A 26976-nucleotide genomic window follows, 5' to 3' on the forward strand; every position below is an offset into this window, starting at 1 on the left:
GCATAAAGGTGCAGCAGTATTGCCAGAATAAGTGTTCTATGTCCTGATGGGATTATTCATTTCAAAATACACAAAATAAGCAAAAGAGAAAGGAAGAGAATTCAAAGGTTAACTACTAACCTCCCTAAGGATGACACGTTCCCCAGGAATAGCAATCCCACCTTTTCCTATCAGTGCTTGCAAAGAAAACATGTTCCTGATCTGCTCTTTCCATCACTAATGGATTTTCTCTTCTATGAAAATGTGATTGGAAAATATGGGATGGTTGCAGTTGTCTTTTGGCTTTTGTCATATGCTCCTCCAATAAAATTGTGTTAAGGAATACAAAGAAATTGTCTTTAAGTACTGTATGGAAGTTCTGGATTAGAACCACATGGTTGTTTTTCAGCTTGATTCATTTTTCCCATAGAACAGCAACATTTGTTAGGCAATAAATAACTAAATTTGCTGGTAAATTTGTAGGCAGATCGCTGAAGAATGGTTTTGGTTCTTGTGCCACCCTAACTTCTCAATATATCTCTACAATAAAGAAAGACCCACAGCTGCTGTTTATATCTGCCTCCCGCCCACCCCCCTCCATCCTGACTAGCTTTGATGGAAAACTCTTGTACTGAACTGAAATGGTTCGCTATGTGGAAACCTCTCAAGTGAGAAGTCTATAATTCAGCATAGTAAAATAAGAGCTGCAATGAATTTTTATTCTCCTATGCATAAAACTGGAAAGCATTAGTTCACCTTATCGCGATGTTCTATGATTTTGTGATTGGAAGACATGCCAGCTTTGTCTTAGCAAAACCCTGTTAGTTAATAGAGAAAGACTGATTGCACAAAATCTGGCATTTTAATCATAAAATTACCATGAGACCTACTGCTACAGCTGGTGTAGACAGAATCAAGTTGCATATCCAAAACCCCAATGTTTCCTTTTTTCATCCTTTGATGTCCACTCACTTTACATCCTCCCTCAGTTTAACAGAGAGAAAGGAATGCGAAGCATCTCTTATACAGCCTATTCCAGTGGAGGAGTTTATGAGGAAGTACATATCTACTGTAGGCAGAGCAAATAGTATAAAAGCTGAAAGCTTGAAGTTGCCACTTTTAAAAGTTTCCCCATTTAGTAAAATTTGAGAGATGAATATTTTAGTTAAGTATTAAGAGTTACTCTTAAGCATCCTCACCTCTCTACCACACTGTATTGTGCTAACTCTCAATGCTAGTGATAGCAAACTTAATATTAGATTTGATTATATTCAACAGAATTAAAAAAAAAATTAAGGTCACAAACAGTACTTTGGAGAGGATCTTGCTAATTTTGTTAGCACTCAGAGTCTCTGTTGCAAGATGGGTGGCAATATAAATTGCTTAAATAATCAAATAATTAGACTGCAAATACATCCAGGTACAACTTCCAGTACCCAACTCTAGTGGTTGGGATGATGAGAGTTGTATCCAGTGCACCTGAGGTTTTCATATGGGAGAAATTGATACAGGAATGTAAATCATACAGGAGAAATGACACCACAGCACTGCATAAAATCAAATCTGCAAGCAGCAGTCATAAAATCAGTAAATTCTTTGAAACAACAAGTAGGTTATTAAAGGCCTGTTCACAACTTGATATCTAAGTTGTTGTTCACTACAACTCTTTCTGCTTTAGAGCCTTCAGGTATGAGAAGGACCTCTACTATCTTCAGTGTTTGTTGAATTGCCCATGCTACTCCATAAGCCTGATAGTACATATTTTAGCTCTTCATTCATGTAACTCCTTTCTATGCATTTCTCATGAGCCACTTGTTGTAATCCTTAGTATTCATCTACTTCTTAGACAAAGTGCATCTACATTTCTCATGTAGAAATAGTAGCAAGAAATCCAGATTTTAAGTTGAAGATAATGGCTAAGCTTATCTGTCCCACCAAGCTATAATGTGATTTGTTTGCTTTTAGTATGACATGCTTGGGGACCAAGCCATTATGCTCTTTACTAGGCTTTATGACATCTCATATGTTCACATGCATTTGTGATTTAGTACACCTTGGCAACTTCCAGATGTGTAGACTTCAGTTACAGAATTTCCCAGCTGCATAGCAGTTTCTCAGAATTCTGTAATTTGAAGTCCATTCATGTGGTAATTGCCACAGTTGGGAGACACTGTAGTAAGCATAGATTAGCATGATATGGCTACTTGATTTTTTGACACACAAACCATCTGATAAAATTCAGAGGATTAGGCAGACAGTTGCAGAATAAAAAATGTGTTTAAAGTTTGGTATGTAAGTTGACATGGACAAACTAGTAGAATAAACAGTGCTTTATACAACAAGACTCTGACACAACAAAAATCTGCATGTTAAGAAAGAGAGATAACCAGGTTTCATTAGAACTAGGCCTAATAGAGGAGGAAGGATATCCACAATAGGCTTTTTTTTTCATCCTTAAAAATCTTAGAAAAGATACAGCCTGGATTTACTCAAAATCTAATTGGCAAATTCACCTGGTAGCCAGATAAAGTGCTTCAGTTAGGTGCAGGACTGAAGCTTCTGCTTCAAGAAAAGTATGCTGGAAGATAGCTTGCAGGCATCAGTATCCCTCCTAGTGGAATCCCTGACCTTTCTTGAGGTCTTTGATCATGTAGGCACACAGTCTGAGATAATAAGCCCTTTGCAGAACCTGGAAGGAAATGTTTTTTTTGTTTTAAAGCAGCTTTGGGAGCCTAAAGAAAAAATACAACACGTTACTTTGCCCAACTGTGGGCATATACACTTTTAATGTGTCTGCTAGTTTTGAAAAAGTTTATTTAGAGATGTCTATTAAACAAATGAGTTTAAAGAATGATTGCTGAGAACTTTGTGTGCACAGTGAGAGTTGCCAGGTCAAAAAGATCAAAGGACATCATGAAATTGTGGCTACCATACATGGATATGTTGAGACTAATGTATCTGGAGCATATCATACCAAAATCCTGCACTGGTTGAAGGTACTCATTTCAAGATTTGGTGGTAAGAATGGGCCAGCTATAGATCGCTAACTAAACAACAGTCTTGGTATTTTAGCAAATTTTCAGTGCCATACCACAAATTGTTTGCAGAAACCCATTACAGTTAAAATGGTCTAAACCCACTTGAGTTCATCATACAGGTCAGTGTTTCTCAACCTCAGCAACTTTAAGATTTGTAGACTACAACAATTATAATTCCCCAGCCAGCATGCTTGCTAGGGAATTCTGGGAGTTGAAGTCCATGCATCTTAAAGTAGCTGAGATTGAGAAACAGTGATACAGGTATTAGGGTGGTGCACACTTGAATTTGGAAGTTCTTCAGTCATCACCTAAGTGCTAGCACAGTACCTCTCTGCTATTTATTAAAACACCCTGACTTTTTTTTAGGCATATGTGTGAGACTTAAAGAAGTGCTGCTTTTTTTTTTTAACAGTCACATTAACTTTAATTTCCAAAGCATGCCCGGCACTAATCGGTACGGTTAAGAGTTCCATGTAATAAATATGCATTTCTGGTTTTTCTGTCTAAAAATACTTACGTTTTGGCCTTCTTATATGCAAACAGCTGAATGATTCCTTCTCAGATATGTAAAATACTGCTATTTCAGTTCATGTGAATTTGGACCTACAGCTGCTTCTGCTCATGTTTTAGTGTTCTTAACCTGGGATCCATGGTTAGATTTCAGGATGGGAAAAATATTTTCACTAACCTCTAAATGAAATTTAGCTTGTCTTGTTATTGATTTAGTAGATAACCCTAGAGAAGCCCATACACAGTATTACTCTTTTTTTGTTTGTGTGTGTGCCTTTGAGTCAGTCTTGACTCCTGGACACTGCCTGGACAAGCACCTGCAGTTTTCTTGGCAAGATTTCAGAAGTGGTTTGCCATTTCCTCCTTCCTAGGGCTGAGAGAGAACGACTGCCCAAGATCACCCAGCTGGCTTTGTGCCTAAGGCAAGACTAGAACTCTTGGTCTTCTGGTTTCTAGCCTGTGGTGCCTTAACCACTACATCAAAGTGGCTCTCATATTATTATATTACATATTTATTTTTAATATTCTGATCACTGTATTTGAGCATAAATGGCTTCCTTTGTAATATATATCTATGTATTTTATTTTATGCATTTAAATATATTTTTCTGACAAGGGGCCATAAGTTTCACCTTATTCTCAATGGGGTCTATGACCTAAAAAACTTAAGAACTCCTGCTGTAGAGGATGTCATCTAAAAATGTGCTTGACCTTGAGACTGGTTTTTTCCCCCTTATGTCCAGGCTGAACCATGGAACCCCAGTCCTGTTGCACTTGGAGAGACTCTCCTGCTGCATGGGACAACTGCACCAACCAACAGGCACTGGGGGTTGCATGATGGAGCAGCAGGGAGATTAATTCTGAATGGCAAAATTCCCCATTGTGCATTATGGCAGAAATTTCCCTTCCACTGCTCTTTCTCGGTTCATGTGGGAATTGTTCATTCTTGGCAAGGTCTTCTTTTTTTCAAATGCTCCTATCCTTTTCCCCTTCAAACATATCTTGTGCAGTTGTGGCTGAAGAGTTAATTTTTTCTTTCATCAGTCCCAAAGCAATTTATTCCAGAACATTTCAGGCTTATCAAGATTTTCTTTTGCATACTTTAGACAATGATTTATGTGATGAAGTCAGAGAAAAGATTTCCTTCTGACAACATTTCTGTGAAGATCATTGGGAGCTATGGACAGCTATTCCACTGTCAACTAAACTGTTCAGCAAGTCATTTGCAGTGAGTTGTGGCTTCCATTTTGTAGATTTGGCCAGTTTTCAGGCAGTGGTAGCAGAGATTTTTCTTAGTTTTAACAAAATCTTATCTTATCTTGACCTCAACAATTCCATGTAACTTCCAAGTTGAAATTTCTAGCTAAGAGCATTTAGGGATTTCTTTAATAGTCTTCTCTTGCTTTGCAAAAATGAATTACCTTCATTTCTAAGTGCACAGACAACCCATCCCTGTTGGAAGTAGACAGAACAACAGTCACAAACTGAGAGGTTAGAATGATCAGAGTATTTATTCACCTGGTCACTAAACTAACATCAAATGGTCATGAAACAGGGCAGTCATTAAGTGAGGACTACCCGTATTAGTTGTCTTTAAACGAATTTAAGTAAATGAGAAGGAAAGAGTCTCCCATAAGATGAAAATGAAAATAAGTGGCAAAAATCTTGCTATATACATACAGTATAGTCTGCAGGTGTGAACTTTATATTTCATTACCTTCAAATGTAAATTGGCTATTAGTCTGAATTCCAAGCAAATGAAAAACGTATCTGGTTATAGGCACACCTACCTCTGCATACATTGGTGTATGCTCACTGTCTTTCAGCACCTGCATTTTACTGTTCCTACATGTCAGCTTTTATGAAACGCTATTGTTTATACTTCTGTCTGGAAAAGCACAAGGTTATAATTTATTTTGGAACACTGTATCTATACATGGAAGAAAAAATATTGTTTGTTTCCTGCTTTTGTGATTGAACAGTGATTTTTTTTTACTCATGTTCTGCTACTAGAGAGAAAGGACTGTAAGAGAATAGCACAGAATTCTGTATCTGTTCCCTGTCCATGCTCACATGCTATGTAGAAAATAAATGATGGTTAAAGACATTCTAACCAGCTTAGAAAGGATCCATTAGCACTTCATGAAGTCAAAAATACTACCCTATTTTCTAGATTATTATCAAAGATAGTTATAAGAGATCCTTAACATTTGGGCACCAATTTGGATGGTTTCTAAAAGGGATCTGTGGAAAGGCAGGACCACTAGAGTTTCAGGACAGATTAGGCTGATCTAAGCAAACAAACCAAAATGAAGAGGGCTGGACCTAGTTTAGAAGTTGTGTATGCAACAACAGAAAACTTGACGGGTATAGGCTAGTTTCAGAAGCAAAAAAAAAAGGATCTTCTAGGAAAAGGCAATGGCACACTTCTGTATTGCCAAGAAAATTGTATTGATATGTCCAGATAGTCACCAAAAGTTACACTCAACTCAGATGAGCCTTTAGTATTTATTTGGCTACAAAGAGGAACTGCTGAATGAGGTAGACCTGCACTGACGCGATGTTGTATCCAGATGTATTGGAATCTAATCATGCCATCCCTCCTTATTCCACATACTGATTGGAGATTTCAGAGTTCATCTGAAGGAAACCAGGTTGGCAAAGGCTGTTTTACACTCTTGGGGTGGAATCTGTAAATAGTAAGCTGTCTTATATGAGAACTTTTATATATATAATGTCTTATATATAAGAACTTATATGAAGTTCTTAAGGTGGGACTTGTTTTCTCCTCTTACAGCTGCAGGGTGCTATCTTTAAACTTGTGCAGGTTAGGCTCAATTAGTATGTGGAAATGGGAGCACAATCTGTAGAGGTAGTTCCTGTATTACTTCTGCAGTTCTATCCTGTGGGACCAATTTGCCTAGGGCTTGTATGTATGAGAAAGATTAATATACTTCTCTTTTAGTCAACCCATTTTACAATTCTCAACCTGCTGAGTTATTTTGTATATTTATGGCCAATGTTGGGATTATGTTTTGCTCTTTGCTGGTTGAATCGTTCAGAGTTTTCAGTAAGTCATGGTCTTTGTTGTACAAGTTCAGGCTACAAGTAGGAAGAAGTCCAAATAACTGAATGCTCACAGCTGCAATTTTAAGATCACATCATAGAGAAATTAAGTATATTGAGGATAAGAGTAGAGTAGAATCCTTCTGTGATAACTTATCTTATTGTGTAATGATGGAAAATATTTTTTTCATGTAAGACTTCACCTGAAATGTAAAATGCATGCTTTCCAGCTTGTAAAGATTGGACCTTTCATTTGTTTTAGCTTAGAGGCAGGGACTTAGCAAGAAAAATTACATTTAATTGAAAATAAGTTACGCAGCAGATCATTCTAGATTACTTGAAGTGAAAGGTTTTGAGAATTCAAAAAAATTCATTCAGACAAATCAGTCATCAATAGATAAAAACCACAATTACACACCATTCAAAAGAGACAATAAAAAAAGCTAAGAAACAAAAAGGCCAGAACACATCCTCCCTAGCAACCAACACCCAGATAAGCTGAGATTAACAGCAGACAAACAATCAAGCAGAAAACAACACCCTAATCAAGGAACCACTAAGGAGAAAACCACACCCACACCAACATTGGCAGGGCAAGCTACTGTATATAAACAGGGAGCAAACCTCACACTCACTTGCACTGGTGATATTACCTACTCGGGTAATGAAATGTCTGCAAGAAAACAAGCTCAGAAAGCACAATGCACTCCCCAGTTCAACCCTAAACTACGTATGTTCTCTTCTATAGGAGGTTTTGAGAATATTTTTAAAATTATTTTTTTAGAACATGTATTAATCTTTATAAAATATTTCCAAAGAGGAGGTATCAAGCAAGATAAAAACAATGAAACCATATAACATTGCAGCAACAGAAAACACAGCAGCACAGATTCATCTTTACTCTGGAAACTAAAGGTTATAAAGTTTGGCATCTGCCAAGTGAGTAGGGAGGGAATTCCAGTCAGGCATATGTTTGAAGAATGCCCTCTTTCAGCTCTTTCTGGCAAATATGAAAACCCTACTGTATCTTAATGACCAGAAAAGCATATAAGTCAAGTGTTCCATCAATATCCATGTCTTATTACATGCTTTATATGTCAACACTAGTATATTGAATTGTTCTGGACTAGGTGATAGAACCATTGCTCTTAGGTTAATTGACTCTTAGACCACTGAAACAGGCAAAATTCCTTTTTGGTTTGCTGATATAAACATTAATATTTATTTCTGTTCCCTGCCAGGCCAGGTGACTGTTTGTATTGCTAGTGCTTAGAAACAGATTGGAAACAAATGGCCTTTCTATTCTCAAAGCCAGGGACACTCAACATCTCCTTTGTTTCTGATGCTACTAGTACTAGATGCATTCAGTCTAACGACTTTTTCTCAGGACTCAGCTTGCCTGTAGGCATCATGAGTATGACATCTTGTCTAATCTGGTGATATTCTTGCTTTTTCATCTTGCCTGATTAACTGTGTTATAGAACTCAAAACCTTGCTTGCTCTTTAGCTTTCATTTTGATTGGTCCTTATGATGAACTTAACCAATTGTTGATCCCGGATTTTTTTCCTGATTGTTGATCTGGGATTTCTTTTCTGGTGATTTGGCTAAGATTGCTTTTTACGTTCTGAAATAGTTTTAAACAGAAAATCATGACTGAAGTCTATAATAATGTATAGAGAAGCAGAGTCAACAAGACAATGTGTGTCATCCATTCAGTCAAATGCTTATTATAATAGTTTCCTCTGTCTTTCCTGTTAACATGTTTTTGTTAAAGCAACTTTAACTCACAGGGAGTCTGTTTATCTAAAAATAACATTTTATAACTGTCATAATCATTGTGACAGGGATGTCTGCCCATCAGATCTGGGACTGAGTTGTGAATACTTATTTGGAATTATTAATAAATATTGAAGGATAGAGAATAAGAGGAATTTAGAACTTTATAAAAGCAAAATCCTTGCTTTCCAGGATTTTCAAATAAGGTAAACATTCTGTCTCAGTTAATCCTCTTGAAACAGTTGTAATGATGAGTTTATTGAGAGGATTCTTCTCACACAATTGGACCATCTAAGTCAGCTCTTCATGCTGACAATTATGGAAATTGTAATCCAGTATATATATATGGTTGATCTATCATAAAAATTATGATAGCCAGCCTATTATTGAAGAAGTGTTACCTTGTGGTTAAGAAATATTTCCAAAAAGTTTTTTTTTTTTTAACACAAACCAGCATCAGTGCCAGTTTCTAAAATGTCTTGCGAGGAAAAGCACAAAATAAGTGTGAGCAGGAAAGGGTGTTTAAAGGGTGTTTTCCCTTTTCCTCTTAGAAACATTCCCTTTGAACTTTCCTCTCCTCTCTCACTACAGAGGAGGATTATTTGGAGCAGACAAATGGCAGGAAGGAAAAACACATTTTCTCTCTCTACTTCTCATCTGCTTTTGATTCCAAACTACATCTGTAACTTTTTGTTGAGGCTGATTGACATACATGTGCTATTGAGTTTCTTCTTGCACTGGAGTTTGTCATCTGAAGTGGCTCTTTTAGACCCTTCTGGTAGCCACAACACTTTAAACTGTATCATTTGAAAGAATTATTATTTGCTATTATACATCAATGAACAGAAGTTTTGACTGTGCTGGCTCTCTTTAGACTTCTAAAGACTAAATTGTGAAGTCTGAGCTACTTCAGTTCCAGGTGCTAGAATGACCTGCTTCAGAGTAATACCTCACCTAAAAAGAAGTCAGCTGTAGCTTGCTTCAGGTACTGGTTACTGCTTTACACTGAAAGAATTGAAGGGGCTTTTCAATAAAGGCTTCAACTGAAATGAAACATCCTTTGATGCTCATGCAGCCTTGGTATGGAAACATTTTTGAAGATCTGATTATCATCTATCTATCTATCTATCTATCTATCTATCTATCTATCTATCTATCTATCTATCTATCTATCTATCCATCTATCCATCTATCTATCTATCTATCTATCTAATTTGTCCCCGCCCATCTCCTCCCATCGGGGGACTCTGGACGGTTTACAACAATCAATTAAAAACAACCATAAAATACACAGTATAAAAATACAATAATAAATAATATAAATAGAGGTAAAAATAAAGAATCCAGGTGGCGAAAGAATCTAAAACAGTCCAAGTGTGGGAGGAGTGGTCTATAGCAACCATCCCCATGTAGATCTATTCCCCTCTCCACCCCAAGCGAGGCGGCAGAACCAGGTCTTCAGACTCCTCCAAAAGGCCAGGAGCGATGGGGCCAATCTCACCTCCTGGGGCAGCATGCTCCACAGGGTGGGAACTACTGCAGGGAAGACCCGCTTCCTGGACCCCGCCAGATGGAATTCTCTTACAGACGGGGTCTGCAGCATGCCCCCTCTGCTCGATCGGGTAGGGCGGGTTGATGTAATGGGGAAGAGGCGGTCCCTCAGGTAACCTGGACCCATGCCATGTAGGGCTTTAAGGTAATAACCAACACCTTGAATTGGACCCAGAAGCAAACTGGTACCCAATGCAGCTCGTGCAGCAGCGGTGTTACATGTACCCTTCTGGGGGCACCAAAAACAGCTCGCGTGGCTGCATTCTGGACCAGCTGGAGTTTCCGGATACTTTTCAAGGGTAGCCCCATGTATAGCGCATTGCAATAGTCTGTATGAGAGATAACAAGGGTATGAGTGTCTGTTTGAAGGGCCTCCTGATCCAGGAAGGGGAGTAACTGGTGCACAGCATGTAGCTGCACAAAGGCTCTCCTGGCCACTGTTGCCACCTGCTCTTCAAGCAGTAGCCGTGAGTCCAGGAGGACCCCCAAGTTACGCACCGGGTCTGTCTGGGGCAGTGCAACCCCATCCAGAACCAGAGATGTTAATGTCCCGGATACGGAAGAACTGTTAACCCACAGCCACTTGGTCTTACCAGGATTCAGTTGAAGCCCGTTTTTCCCCATCCGGGCCCCCACAGCCCCCAGACACTCGGAGAGGGTAGTGACGGCATCACTTACCTCACCTGGGATGGAGATATACAATTGAGTATCATCAGCATACTGATGATACCTCATCCCATGGTGATGGATGATCTTGCCCAGCAGTTTCATGTAGATGTTAAAAAGGAGAAGGGAGAGTACTGATCCCTGTGGCACCCCACAAAGAAGGGGCCATGGGCCGATCTCTCCTCCCCTATCAACACTGACTGGGACTGGCCCTTGAGGAAGGAGGTGAACCAGTGTAAAACTACGCCACCCACCCCCAACTCCCTGAGCCGCCACAAAAGGATACCATGGTCGATGGTATCAAAAGCTGCTGAGAGATCAATGAGAGCGAGGATGGATGCACTGCCTCCATCCTTCTCCCTCCAGAAATCATCCATAAGTGCAACCAATGCCGTTTCCATCCCATAACCGGGCCTGTAACCTGACTGAAAGGGGTCTAGATAATCCGTTTCCTCCAGGACTCTCTGGAGCTGCAAAGCCACCACTTTCTCAACCACCTTCCCCAAAAAGGGAAGGTGGGAGACTGGACGAAAATTGTCCAGAACAGTATGGTCCAGTGATGGCTTCTTGAGGAGGGGGTGCACCAATGCCTCTTTAAAGGTAGCTAGAAACACCCCCTCTCCCAAGGATGTATTAACCATCGCATGGACTCAACCACATGTCACCTCCTGGGCTGCTTTTACTAGCCAGGAGGGGCACAGGTCTAGATGGCATGTGGTGGCATTTACTGTCCATAGGATCCTGTCCACTTCCTCGGATCCAACAGGATCAAACTGCTCCCAGATAACTGGGTAAGCCCATTCCCCTGGTACCTCTCCAGACCAAGCCTCATGCCTGGAGTCCAACTTGGAGTGGATCCGAGCAATTTTGTCCTGCAGATGCTCAGCAAATTCCTCTGCACAGCCCTGTAGGTGGGTCAACCAGCCCACCTTCCCCAAAAGGGATTGAGTGATCTTAAACAGGGCCATCGGGCGGCATTCTGCAGATGCAATAAGAGCAGAGAAGTATTGACGTTTCGCTGCTTTTATCACCACAAGGTAGGCCTTGATAGAGGCTCTTGCCTGTGTTCAGTCTTTGTCTTCCTCCAGCGCCACTCTAGGCATCTCTTAACCCTCTTCAGAACCCTCAACTCCTCCGTAAACCACAGGAAGTGCCGGGTTCGATGGGACAAGAGAGGCCGCACAGGTGCGATCCTGTCCAAGGCCCCAGCCGCCTCCCTATTCCAGGCTGCAGCTAGGGCCTCCGCTGGACCATGCAGCAGATCATCGGGTATAACACCCAGCTCCCTCTGAAACCCTACCAGATCCATCAGTCGCTGGGGGCGGACCAATCAAATGGGCCCTGCCTCCCTGCTGAGGGGGGTGGCATAAGAGAATCTTAGGGCCACCAGGGCGTGGTCTGACCATGATAAAGCGGACAGCTGTAACTCTCCCCTCAGATCACATTGCCACTGCTCCGACAAGAAAACCAAGTCCGGGGTGAGACCACTGTCTTGAGTTGGGTCCCGAATTATCTGGGACAGGCCCATGACTACCATGGTAGCCATGAACTCCCGAGCTGCCTCTGAGGCACACCCCAGGGATGGCAGGTTGAAGTCCCCCAGAACCATGAGCCTGGGGAACTCCACTGCCAGCCCTGAGATGGCCTTGAGCAGCTCAGGCAGGGAGGTTGCCACGCAGCAGCAACACTCCCAGCTGTTCTTGGGAGCCCACCTTGAAGAACAGGGTCTCACAGCCGGCCACTTGTGGTGAAGGCCACAAGAGACTTTTGGATGACAACAGCCACCCCTCCTCCCCTGCCCTGGGATCTTGGCTGGTGCCATACTGTAAACCCAGCTGGGCACATTTCCGAAAGGGGCACCCCCCCTTCAGGGCCCAGCCAGGTCTCAGTAATACATGCCAGGTCTGCCCCCTCCTCAGTGATCTAGTCACATGAGGGGGGCCTTGTTATTAACTGACCTGGCGTTAAAAAGCAGCAGCCGGAAACCAGGGCCCCTATGGATCTGCTGACCAGAGCCTGGGTCTGAGCGTAGAGGGCCGTAACACGCCACCGGTAGCAAACACCGGGGGGGCCTTCCCCAAAGATGGCCCACCCTCCGGCTCCCACCATAACATCTCCTACCCGTCACCACCTCAATAATGTGCCCTGCCCTACAGCCCCCAGTGACTCCTGATCCATTAGCCCCCACTCTTGGACCTCAGGAGTCTCTGGTTCTAAGTAGGGCTCCCTCCTTCCATTCATACATCCTTACAGTCAATCTCCCATAGGGCGATGGTAGGCCCTCCGCCACACCAGCTTCCGCTCTTGGTGCCATCAGAGCCCAATCATCACCCCCCCCCATTCACTATGCCCCCCCTCGAACTCTCTCACATATATGCTTTTGCCCAAGGCCTGAGCCAAAGTTTCTAAATGTTCTACAGTATGTTGAATATTTATACACACTTTTCTGCATAGTCTTTATGCATCACATGCATGGGTTGTATGAAAGCACAGAGTCCATGTCAGAGACCTTCTGGAATGAGAATTTTTGATGGAAACTGCCCTATAATGTAAATCTGTTAAGAATATTCACCAACTTTCTGAGAGTATTCTATTTCTTCTTTTGTTTGATTTTGACAGCCTTTGTCTATACAATACTACTTCATGCTGTTCTACTCAACTTTTTGTATTACTGGCCTTTAACAAATGGAAAACAATATGAGTCAATAGCATAAGTCTTCCTGCTTGGCCTTTCAGCCTTTGCCACTACTGTTCCAATTTATAAATTTGTCAGATTTAGCAGAAGCATTAGGGCAGACACTCAGTTTTTCTCTTGTATCAGGCAGAATAACACCTAGCTGACCCTTGTCCACGTTGGCAGAAATGTATGAAGCTGGCACACTGAAACAGATCCTCTTGTCTTCTGGTTTGGTTGTGGGCAAGAATGCTCATATAATTACTACAGAGTCCCATTCTGCTCTCAGTACCATCTCTGTTTGTTTTAGACCTCCTCCAACTGGGGCCCAGCTATAGACGTCCGTCTCTGTAGTTATTTCTCAGCCTCCATCCAAAGATCTGTTTCAGTCACTGTAGGCTCTGGCATACAAATATTTCCTAGGAACTTTAAAAGGGATAAAACTGTGATCAGCTAAACAACAAGATTTAGAACTCTGTGCAAAAAAAGAAGAAGAAACAATACCAAACAAGGTATTGGATTCCTCATTATTTTGAGGCTGCAGTTCTGGGATAAGGTTCTCTTCTTTTCCAATCAGTATCTGAGACAGAAATTAGGGATAGAACACCCTTTCACATGCTCAGAGATACTCCATCTTTTCATTCTTCATCAAAGCAACAAGACCAGTAGCAGGAACATAGCTCTCTGATTTCTAAAGCTTTAAAACTCCCCAGACTTATTTTGTATTGATCCTCTATCACTACCATTCCAGAAGTGTTATAATTCTCTCTCTTGGGCAGAAGCTACTACTCTTCCTCTGAGTTCTCAATTTTGATCATTTTCCATGTCATCTCTTCTCATCCTGGTATATAAAGTGATGCTTATCTGTCTCATCATTCTTGGATCTCTACATCTCCATCCCACTGCACATAGCCATGAAAGTAAGCAGGTTACCTGATGGCAACCATCAGACATGCATGTTTTGCTACCAATAATTTCTGCAGGAAAAGGTAGTACATTTCCTCATCTTCTAGAAAGACAAATAAAGAAATACTCAGTTGTGTCTTGCTAGTTCAGCAAATTTACTGTGGCTATACTAGGAGGGTAGCAGCTCAACAGTTGGACTGTAGCCATCTTTCACGCTAATCAATTGATAATATTTACTTCCACTGTATGATCTTAAGCAATGCACAGAGCCCTCCCCATCCCATCCCCCTTTCCCCTCTGCAAATATCTGAGCCTTTGAGGTATCTGTGCTCTATGTCTGCTTATATAGTCTCAGCTACTAAGGGTGAAGACTTTTTATCTATTTAATTCAATTTTGATGCCACCCAAATGTAAAATGCCTTGTGCATGCATACTAAAATGCAGTTCCCACCAAAAATCTTCAACTCCAGAAGATTCCTGTATGAGCTCTGGGTAGTTGTGTAATCCAGTTATGTAAGTGCATTGATGATTGCCACTGAAGAGCCACACTTTCAAATAACCCATTTTTTATGTTATAATTTGGCTTCCTGTATGTATCCTTAGTTTTTATTAATTGTACCTCTGCCTAAAATGCTTTCTTTCTCCCCACCCCCACCCTTCCCCACATATTTATTTCTTGCTGTATTTGAATTGGTAATCCTTGTGAAAGTTGTTATAAAACTTTTTACTGAAAAGCATTTTTAAGAAAAGTGGAAGAAGAACACACAGTAAATGTGTTTGGGGAACCCATTTTAAAGTCTTGCCTAGCTATGAGAAATCTTGATCTATTTGATTGAGTTTGTGAAAAGAGTTGGAGCCTAGAATTACAGGTAACTTCTTAAAAGATGTAATACCCTCCTTTAGCTTTGTCAGTGAGGCTATTATAAGCCCACTCCCAGGCTAACAAGGTGGAGTGTTTCTTTACCATTAACCTTCAGTGCTCATAATACATTATGACATCCATGTGATAAGATGCTTTAAAGCATGACACTGGACTATTTATTTTTATAGCACTGTGAAGTTCTGTGTATTCTGGTGCAATTCCTCTGCACACCAAGTTCTATACAAAGGATCCAGTACTCTAGACCCTTATAGACATCACCTGAAAAGTTTCTTGTTGAGACGGAAAAGGTCTAATGAAAACTCTGGAACTTATTTTTGTAGGAGCTTTACATGCATTATAAAATAGAAAGAAGTAACCACCCTTTACCCTGTTGTGACTATTATAATCAGCTGAGGATGCCTTGGTGGAGATTACCAGTCCAGCAGGGAGACATCTGGAACTCTGTTATATAGTGATATCACCCATGACAAGCAGAATAGCTGGTTGAAACTGAAGCATTCAGTTTATGTATAAACATGTGTGAAATTCTAAGGTTGAAATAATACACAAAGTGAGAAAGTGTTCATTGAGCTTTCTAAAAAGAGATAAACTTACTTTGAACAGGATTTTAGTTATAAAATTCCAAAATTTGGAAATCAGTACAATTAGTACAAGTACAAAAAAAGTACAATATAAAGAAAAATCTGGAATAATCAGTTAAAAGCCTCCTTAGTGGCAGGTGTGTGGGTGTGTGTGTGCATGCATGCAAAGAAACACAGGTGTCTATGTTCTGAAAATTCTAGAACCAATAATGTCAGAAACAAAAATACATGCCAGCAATTCATGCTTACACTTATTGCAAAACGATTGTTGAGAGTCTTCCTTTGGTTTCTTTGATCTGGAAAAGAGTATCAATAGCTCCTGTGGTTTTCCTTATGATGATTTAAAGCTAAACCTTTATGCCATTAATACTGATTATATTCATTGATTTTAACTATTGTACTTCTATAAATACAGGCTATTGTAACAACTGGATGTCTTAGCATGTAAATGTGCATTCAGACAAAATCTGTATTGAGAAGAGTCAGCTGCATTAAGGTATCACCTGCCATTCTTAACGGCTATGTCAATATTATACTTGATTTAGCTTTGTAAGAAAAATTGTAGAATTTTGTACATTTATTTCTTGAGGTTAATGACAACAAGCTGCCTTATATCAGAATCTAGGGCAGGTGAATGAGCTGCTCCATTTTGTACAGGGTGAAGTGCTAGGTTGGATGATGATAACTAATCTGAGATTGAATCCCAACAAGACACACCATGTATAGGTGGTTCCTCTGGATGAGATTGCATCCTCTCTCCAGGAAGACATGCAGAATCTGAGAGTGTTCCTTGTTTGATAGCGATCAGTGGGGCTTTGTGGTAAGGAGTGCCTTTTCCTCGCTCCAGGTGCTTTGCCAGATACAGCTATTCCTATTCAGGAATAACATAGATACAGTTATTTATGCATGGGTAACTTCAAGATTAGACTACTATAATGAACATTATATAGGGCTGCCTTTGAAGTTGGTCAGCATTCTGAAGCTAGTGCAAAAGCCTGCAGTTTATTTTGAACAAATTATGCCTATTTTGAAGGGGCCACACTGGTCTCTGTATACTAAGCCAAACTCAAAATGTTGTGCCATTGCATAAAACTCTGTACAGCTTAGGGCGTCAATATTTGATGGACTATCCTATCCTTTATGTAGCAGCCTGGAAAGTAAGAGTGGGGATGCTATCTTGAAGATGCTTCACTTGGGATCCACTCATGCTGCAGCAATACAAGAAGGTGCTTTTTTGATACAGAGACTCCAAATATGGAATTTATCCTTACTGTTTTTGTCCTTAAGTGCAACCAGCTTTTAATACCATCTAAAGACCTATTTTTTATATGAGACTTTTGGCTGAAATCTGCTGAAACATCGCTTAATATGTTTCTGATAGTATTGTCATGGTCTTGTTTTATGATTACAACTTTTGGAATTTAGCCTGGTTTTATTTGGCTTACTTCACATTGCTTTGGGATTACTTTGATGAAAAAATGGCTGAAAATGTTACTGTAAATATTCAAAATATATGCCCAATACCCTTAGGGTCTCTTTGTGTGATTTATGCTGCCATTATGTGTCTTGAGACAGGAGACAACTTACTTTAAGAGAATTAGAGTATGAAGGTTGAGATACATTTGCATTCATTTTTAAAAAATATGTCAACTTTGAAATAGTAGGATTTTTAGGCTATTGGATTCTACAGATTTCCAGTATCTTACTACAGTACATAGGTCAGTCTTTCCCAACCTTGTGTTCTCCAAATATGTTAGCATATTGCCAGGAGAGACTTAGAGTTGAAGTCCCAACATCTTGAGAAGAAACTAAGGAGGAAAGGTTGCCATATATTTGATTTCCTTTAAAAGTGTGTTTGTGCCTGTTTATGTTCTGAAAGAAATTCTGTGGAAGCATCTTTTTTCTTCAGAATAAAGCAGCCATGATTTTTTTTCAGCCTTTGGAAATGGGAAAGAAAGAAAGAAAGAAAGAAGCGGCTGCTTTAAGGAGACAACTTATTAACATTAATACCTTTCTTTCTCCTTCTTCAGAGTACTATAACATAAAATTCAAGTCTGAACTTTGAACACTGAACTGGCTTTATTGATCTGAAATCAATAAGTAAATTAATCAAGGCATATATAAATGATGGAACTATAATTTATAAACACTATAAATGGCTTAAAAAGGATTTAAAATTGCTTATAACTATGGGTAGGAATGAAACAGGATTTAATTTTGAACTTGGAACAAAGCTATGTGAAGTGTGCCGACAGAACGTTTCCAGTTAACTCAGTGGAGCAAAACTCCAATGGCTTGGCTGTTCTGTGTTGCACCAGAACAAAACTCAGCCTTTTTTTTTTAAAACTGTTTTGACCAGCCGCTTTAGACTTGTTCTCCATCCCAGGGCTGCAAGAATAACGGGGCTGTTTGACCACGAGGGCTGTCTGTCATAAGAATTGCATAAACTCTGTGACTTTTTAAAGAGTTTTGGAAACATTAACATCTGTTTTGGAAATATTGGGAACAGCTTTGCTCTCACCCTTAGAAAGGTATTTTGAGATAAGAATCTGCTATTAGGAAACCTTCAGCAGAAGGGAATAAACAGAAACCTTTTCTGTGTCTTTAAGTAAACCCTCTGAATAGCTTATAGGACAAAGAGAACAACTAATCTTTTCAATATTCCTTTCAATTAGCACATGTTCTAGTGACTAGTCTGAAGACAAATATGTCTGGCCTAAAACTAAAGCCAGGGAGGCATAAATTGTACTTCCCTCTATTCCTATGGGGTATTCTTAATTTTTTTTTAAGTCCTTGTCCACATTTTCTGTAAGCAATGACATCCTACTTACTTGATGAGACAAATTAACAAATTTGGAATACCTTTTTTTTTTCCTTTTGGCCAGCTTATTAAGCATAACCCCAGGAGGGGAAAAAACAATGTTATTGTTTTTTCCTGATATTTTTGCTTGACATAAAGAAGTTCTCCTTGGGAGAAGAGCAATGACCAATCTCGATAACATAGTTAAGAGCAGAGACATCACACTGACAACAAAGGTCTGCATAGTTAAAGCAATGGTGTTCCCTGTAGTAACATATGGCTGCGAGAGCTGTACCATAAGGAAGGCTGAGCGAAGGAAGATCGATGCTTTTGAACTGTGGTGTTGGAGGAAAATTCTGAGAGTGCCTTGGACTGCCAGAAGATCAAACCAGTGCATCCTCCAGGAAATCAAGCCAGACTGCTCACTTGAGGGAATGATATTAAAGGCCAAACTGAAATACTTTGGCCACATAATGAGAAGACAGGACACCCTGGAGAAGATGCTGATGCTAGGGAGAGTGGAAGGCAAAAGGAAGAGGGGCCGACCAAGGGCAAGGTGGATGGATGATATTCTAGAGGTGACGGACTCGTCCCTGGGGGAGCTGGGGGTGGTGACGACCGACAGGAAGCTCTGGCGTGGGCTGGTCCATGAAGTCACGAAGAGTCGGAAGTGACTGAACGAATAAACAACAACGAAGAAGTTGCTAGATGAAAAAAATGGAGGGGTGCTGGTGCTTCGTAACTGCATGACTAATGTATTATATAAATAAGACAGAGCATTCACAAAATGTACAAATATCAAAGCTCAGCAAAGCAGAATCTTTGCATTTTTGAATGAGTGCTGAGGCTCAGCACCAAGAGTGCCCATGTGTACCAAGCTTAACAAATGACCCAAACAAACACTGTACTAGTTGTCTTAACATTTTCACATTTTCTGCAGCATACTCAACACTGGTGTGTGAAAACATGTACACCAACAAGAGCCAAATTTTGTATAACATTCTGAACACTTGAAATGGTCATTTCAAGATTGGAATATTTTGAGATTGGAAAGTTTTCAGATCTGCACTCATAACTATTTAAGAAATTATACAGGATACTTAATGTTTCAGTTTGTGCTAGTTTAGAAGAACTACACTGTTGCTCTGTGTTTGGCTTAGAAACTCAATTTGTTTACATTTTTTTTTTTCTCTTAATTTTTTTTTTGGAGTTATTTTTGTCATTTTTAAGTAGCCATGTGTGGGATGCGGTGGCGCTGCGGGTTAAACCGCTGAGCTGTCGATCGGAAGGTCGGCGGTTCGAAACCGCGCGGTGGGGTGAGCTCCCGTTGCTCGTCCCAGCTCCTGCTCACCTAGCAGTTCGAAAACATGCAAATGTGAGTAGATCAATAGGTACCGCTTCGGCGGGAAGGTAACGGCGTTCCGAGTCGTCATGCTGGCCACATGACCCAGAAGTGTCTATGACAACGCCGGCTCCAAGGCTTAGAAACGGAGATGAGCACCGCCCCCTAGAGTCGGACACGACTGGACTTTACGTCAAGGGAAACCTTTACCTTTACCTAAGTAGCCATGTATGGTATTTTCATGTGTTATTTATTTCTTATTACTTCTTATTTTGATTTGATTATTTGTCATGCACTGCCTACTGCTGAGTAAAGCACAGACACTGGTTCAGTTGAAGCAGGTTCTGTTTTATTCATCACGTAGTGTCAGTTGTAGAAAAAAGCTGAGAGTGACAGGAGCGCGCCGGTGCGGGGTTTAAATACCCCGTGCCGGTCAGCGCCCCCTCACTCAGGGTTACGTCATCCCCCCTTTGTCCAACATGCTGTCTTGCCGGTAGGTGAGGGGTTGCGAGGCCCCGCTGGTGCTCCAGGATCGCCCATCATCGGTTTCCTTATTCATCCGGTGATTGCTGTCAGCTGGGCGATCTCCGTTGCGCTAGTGCTAACAGCTTGGGTGTGCCTCGCGATCTGCTTAGCCTTTGTCTCTTCTTCTTTCTTCTTTGTGAGCTGATGGCTGCTTATCTTGAGCCCCTTCCCCTGCTTCCTCGTTATTGTCATGTGTGCCATTGCGCTGATGTCTTCAGCTCAACGGCACTCATGACATTATTCTGAATTGTGAGTATTTGGACTTCAGCAGGAAAAAATCAAATAAGTTACTGCCACTGTTTATTTTTGTGATGTACATTTTAAAATACTTGTCATCCAGTATAACCAGATATAAACTAACCCAACAAAGTTAACCCATAGTAAATCATTTGTAGGCACTAACTGTACACCGTAAAGCAACCAACAAACTGAATGAAGACCAACAAACAGGTTTCTGAAAAGGTGGAGGCTATGTAAATGGGTAGGTTAAGGATTAGTAAGGTACTGGATGGACTTACATTTCCTTGGAAGAGGAATTACATAGTTTAGAAGTTTTCCTAAGTTCATATTTATCACAAGATGTTTAGGTAGTTTTGGAGACCCAAGGTGCTGGTCATCAGTTACATTTGGCTCACCAGTTATGACCATTCCTGGACAAAGGTGGTGCAACCACAATAGTTGATACACTAGTAAGGATGCCTTTGGAGATGACCTGAATATCAAGAAAAGCATATAAAAGGATACAGCACAATTTTTACAATAATGAACAAAAGTTGTAATATTTTCTATTGTTTGAGAGTTTGGGAATAAAAGCTACAAGGAATATGTATATTAAGTTCTCAATAGGCTTAGCAAACCTATTTTATCTGAACATAAATATGAATTTAAAAAGTGAAAATTCTGACCCTGCACCTTTGGCTGCTGAAAAGAAATACAGGTCCAAATGCAAAAACTCTGCTGTCCCTATTTTATGGGAATTGATTTCCAGTAGACTTCTAAACTAAGCTCTAGATATTTGTGTGATGTTTAAGCCCTTAATGGCTTGCAAGCATAGTACCAGGTCTGCATCTCCATAATACACACCAGTTGAATATTAAGATTGCTGAGCAAGATAACCTATCACCATTGGAATCTGTCCTGTATGTGAAAACATGAGAGAGAGCCTTCTTGGCACTAATAACCTATATAAGGAATGCTTTCTTCCTGGAGGACTGGTTGGAAGAATAACTTGGGTGCTTTGGTATTGATTGATTGTAGCTTTGCTTGTTGCTTTACTGGTGGTCTTTATTTGCTGATGTGATAGCATTCTGGGTTTATGCTCATTTGTTGTATTTATTATATCCAATCCTGCGATTTAACAAAATGAGGTTGCTAAAATTGCAATATGGGAACAATATTTGTTTATGTGCCTTCAAGTCAGTGCTAGTTCTTAGGGATCACTTGGATAGATTTACTACTGGGTGATCTTTCCCCAAATTGGTACCTTCCAATGGTGTACCCATTACACTGTAATGGAGTCCATCCACCATGCTGCTGCCTGTCCTCTTTTTCTCTTTCCTTCTACCTTTCCTAGCATTATTGACTTCTCAAGAGAGCTAGGTCTTTGCATAATGTGTTCAGACTATGATAGTCAGATCCTAGTTGTTTTGCCTTGAGTGAGAACTCTGGATTGATTTGTTCCATGATCCATTTTTTCCCTTGTCTATCCATGGTATTCTCAGAAATCTCCAACACCAAAATTTCAATAATGTCAGTTCACTTTCTATCTTGCTTCTTCAGACTTCAACTTTATCTTCCACAGAGCATCACAGAGAATCAGGCATATGTAATTATACATTGTATTACTTCAGGTATTATTATATAATAACAATATATTCTAAAATATTATATTAATAATATGTATCTGTCCCTTGATGACACAAGGTTTTAAGGAGGGCCCATGTGGTCCATAAGAATATTATGGGTGGTTTACAAATTATTTAAAACATTAAAAATGAGACATTAAAAATGACAAGAAACACAAGAGTAAAGATGGTAGGATGTCAGAACAATAAGAAACAAAAGAAAACAACCTAGATTAAAAGGAAGCTTCAGTCATCCTGACCAAAAGCCTGGGCAAAGAGCCATGAACACTCTTTCCTGGCTGAAATGTGGAGCCTTTCGGTTTGTCCCATCTTTGTATGGACCACCCACCATTTCTTGAAAGGAGGAATGGATCTGCCTAAACTGGCTTGCCTTCTCTGCATGAATTGGACCAGCAAGAAGAAAGGAACTGCAGTGACAGTAGTCCAGACTGAGCACCAAGCAGCCCCATTGCCAAACCATTGCAATCCACGCTGGAATCTGTAAAGTTGGCTTAAGGAATAGCTGGGAGCAGCATGAGAGATCAGCAACTTAGGATGTGGTGTGGAATTGTCCTTCTTGACAATCATACAGAAGAAACTGTAGAAATGCTCTTCTCATTAGATATCTTAGCACTGCATGAACTATAACAAAGTATGTAAATAGAACATTTTATTTATACAAAGGAAGAAGGTAAAAGAGCTCCTTGTGGCAAAGAAAGAAACACAAGGGTATTATAATGATACTGTTTAGATGGGAAAGAGTTACTGTTTGTATTGGAAGCAGTTGCATTAAGCACATATTTTATAGGTGGCTTCTCCAATGATGTGGGGGTGATGTGTTGCTGTAAACTTCTGTTTTCAATGCAGCTTGCATAATCTCAGATATATTTGTTTGTTTTAAAAAATGTCTTCCCAAACAATCAGCTCTTGTAGGTATGGATAATCTGGAACCAGTTATTCAATGTTTATGAACGTTTGTGAATATGTGTTTTCTTTAAAAATGGAAAGATGCATTGCTGCTTCAAATATCTCTTGCATGCTAACTCGTATATCTTAATGGAAATTCATTCTGCTTTATTATTTGGTGACAAATAATGGACCTAATGCTTAATGGCTTTCAACCACTTATGAGTGGCATTGCTTTTTCTCTCCTGCTTGTGCATGCGTCCGTGTGCACGCTCTCTCTCTCTCTCTTGCAAAATATAAGACAAGGCCAAAGCTTAAATTAAAATCCTCAGGTTCTTATCTCCTTCCCACAGGAAAGCAAATCTGTGTTGAAAACCGTAAAATTAAGAGGAGAGGAAGGATAGCATAATTTAGCAAAAATCCATGCAGAAGATTCTGAGCTATATGACTGGAGGGATAGGTCAGACATTAAAATGATACTACTTGCTAATGCAAGTTCCTTAAGGTAGTGCTCTGGAAACAAGGGAACGTATGCAAAGAAAAAGTAGTAGATTAAAAAATGTGGCATTTTTTTTCTAGGTGACACTAAAATATAGACTCTGGTACTGTGTTTTAAATATGATCTATGAATTCTATTATAAAAACATTCAAATAACGTCAGTAAAAAACCCCTCTATATTTAGTTTCTAATATCTTACGAGTGGAGTTTTAATGAGCAATATCTGCATTTTGGTAGGAATCGGTCCTCACTTCCCATTAGCCTATCCATCATGAATGTATGTTTGTGATTATTTCAAAAAATGCTGAAAGGGTTTTACACAATGTCTTCAAATTATATTGAGATTTTTCTTGAAAGTGGAAAATGAACCAAAGAACACAATTTAATAATGCAAATGAGTCTCAGACATTTTTCATGTTTTGCATAGATGTATATGTGAAAAAATGGGGATTACTGTGGTAACTCTGGTACTCTTCAGCTTGAGGGGATGGTTGCACCCAACAACAGAATGGCTTCATTTCCCTCCATGCTTCAGAGAAGGTCTCCTTTACCTTGACTATTGAATCTGATTTTGTAGCATGAGCATTGCTTTCTTTAGGAAGACAGGAAAGACTGCAGTTGATGATAACACCCCAATCCCCAGTAGCCAAGTAGGGTCAGGTTTGGACTTGGATGTAAGACTCCCCAAGAAATCTAGGGCTGCATGCTAGAATTTGGAAAGAATCTTAGAAGAATGCAAAGGCAAGCCTCTTCCTTAATGCTCTCAAGAAAACTACTTGTGGTGGTAGTTATTAAGAATCAACCTCCATTTAAGGAAGTCTCTACCTAGCTATGACCCAAAGGTTTTTAGCACATCTCTTTTGTTAGATGTAAGGCCAAACAAGTTGTCTATCTTTGCATCAGACTTCTGTGATTCAGCATTTAGTAGTATTAGACTACTATGTTTATATGCTAACAAGTGATCAAGGTTTGGAGGCACTTGGGTGGACAGGAATGTCTAAAACAGGAGCCTTCATGATCTTAATATTTTTTAAAACTTTTGTTTAAAATAATAAATGAGTTTGGTGTCCTGTGAAGCAAAGTCTTTTGTATCGTCTTTATTTTCCCGGATGTCTCTGATCCCTTTAGCAATCTTGTGGAGAATGAGAGTAGTATATCGGTTGTGGCTTAGTGCTTTGCTTAGAAATGTTCCCATGTGCTCAGAAAAACAAACAGAAGTAGAGCACATCGAGGTAGGACTAGATGGAGTTGCAGAATATCCTCAGACTTCTGCTGGATGAACATTTTGTGGCCATATGTGCTATAATGGCCAACTTTTGTAGTGGGTGCCACGATAAAACTACTTTTTGTGTCTTCTAACCTTTTGTAGTAAATATTACTCCAGGCTAGATTACAATGCATTATGGCTTGTCAGGTTTTGATACTCTCCTACCTAATTTTTTCTGTCTAAAATGAATAACAAAGTGATGCGTCTGCCAGTCCCTGGCAACTTATTGTGCAAGTGGTGGGGGGAGACTGTTAAATTTGATCAGTGGCTATTGTTATGAACTAGATGGGCATGATTTGCTACCTGTGGTTGAGTTCTTCCATTGTACTGAACCTAGCTTTGTTTGATTTTACTTTAGCATGTTTTATGTCCCCAGCCATTGTATTATTTGTAAACTGTGGTTAATGGCTCTATATTCTGCTTAAATCCAGTTTTTGTGGCTTATTCAACAAACCATTATTTAAACCACTGCTTAGAGTGAGCGTTAGCATGTGTGTGCATAGGTGTGTGCAAAAGAGAGTTAGGTTTAAATTGTCCCCTTTTGTAAATGTCTCTGATCGTTCAGGTAAAAACCAGGCAGTTAAATATGCACTATTTTTATCAGGCCTATCAGTTTAAGAAAAGCAAGCAAAAGAAAGAAATGCTACTCAAGCCTTTTGTTTTTGTTTTTGTTTGCAGTCCAACAAAGTCCCTGTGGTGCAACCTTCCCATGCAGTCCACCCTCTCACTCCACTCATCACCTACAGCGATGAACATTTTTCTCCAGGGACACATCCTTCACACCTCCCCTCAGATGTCAACACAAAACAAGGTGAGCAAATCCTTTGATTTTTACAGTAATTGAAAGAGGTTTTAGGAGAAAATCTGTCCATGCTTTCTTCTGAGAGCCTCAGATGCTGAAAAGCATATTTTAGTACCATCCTATAGTATTGCTATACTATAGGATGCCTAGGTTTTCCCTTTTTTCCAGATGACCCTAACCCTGTTGCATTTGAAGTGGAGCCCAGAAGTTTTAAAATATCTCTTGAGTTTTTGAAACTTTAGGTCCAGATAACTGAAAAGAAGATGCCATTTTTGCTTTCTGTTACCAGCCATTTGACATCAGGAAGATTAAAATAGTCTTTCTTCAAAGGAATCCAAATGGCTTCCCTCACATGTAGCATCAGATTTGAAATACAGGTGGTCCTCATTTAGATGCCAAAATTGGGACTGGCAACTCGGGGCTAAGCGAAGCGGTTGCTAAATGAAACTGTGACTGTGCTTACAATATAACTTCAGCTTTCCTTTGCTTTACAGACCTGCAAAGGTCATAAATGCGAGGATTGGTTGCAAAGTTATTTTTTTATTGCTGTCGTATCTGCAAATGGTCCTGAAATGAGGCAGTCACTAAATGTGACTACCTGTACTTGACTAGATATTATTCATTTGTTCTCAGGCACTTTTGGAAGCTTAGCTTGACCACAAGCTTTGAAAAAGAACTTTGACTAATTCCTGTTTTCTAATATAGCTATATCAGCAAGTAGCCATTTGAATGATATCCAAATTTAGATTTCTGTCAGCTTCACATCTCTGTATGCCAACTGCCTATTGATGGCCAAAAGCTTAATGGGTGTTTGTAGTCATCCTTGTGAAAAACTGTTATGAAACACTGCTGGCTAAAATGAGAGACCATGCGGTGATCAATAATGATTTGTTTATCTTGCTTTTCTTGCTTTGCAAACCTCAGTCCAGGTGTTAAAAGCTTGTTTCTCTCTTTAATCATTGTGCTGCATCTTTGTAGATTTCATAACTTCTCTAAAATAAAGTAGAACCCTTCCAGGGTGGTATACACCCTCATCTGAAAACAATGACTCAGTGTTTTCTATGTGTGTTAATCAGCCCATCAGTGTGGGAATAATTTGTCCACTATTTTTTGAATGGCCATTCTGTATTATTACCTCTGTATTTATCTCCTTCATTTCACTTCCTTCTAATTTATTCCACCCATGAACTAACCATAAATCTTAATGCTCCATATATCTGAGGAGACATACCTTGATCAACAGAAGTTGATGCCCTAATAAATTTATTAGATTTTAAAATTACAGAAACCTATATTTTTCCTGTAACTAACCAACACTACTACCTCTCTGGAAACTGAGAGAGAGAGATGATATTATTTA

The 26976-nt window shown here is 39.8% G+C and overlaps 1 protein-coding gene across 2 annotated transcripts in view; it reads left to right on the forward strand.

The window, feature by feature from the left end:
* Positions 1 to 26976, forward strand: part of LEF1 (lymphoid enhancer binding factor 1) — a 96622-nt gene that overhangs the window by 31675 nt on the left and 37971 nt on the right. For both annotated transcript variants that reach the window (XM_063310245.1, XM_063310246.1), the window contains exon 4: positions 25493 to 25625. In XM_063310245.1, the coding sequence (XP_063166315.1) occupies positions 25493 to 25625 (133 nt within the window). The remainder of the gene's footprint in view (positions 1 to 25492; positions 25626 to 26976) is intronic.

Source organism: Candoia aspera, chromosome 8, assembly GCF_035149785.1.
Source record: "Candoia aspera isolate rCanAsp1 chromosome 8, rCanAsp1.hap2, whole genome shotgun sequence".
NCBI classification, from domain to species: Eukaryota; Metazoa; Chordata; class Lepidosauria; order Squamata; family Boidae; genus Candoia; species Candoia aspera.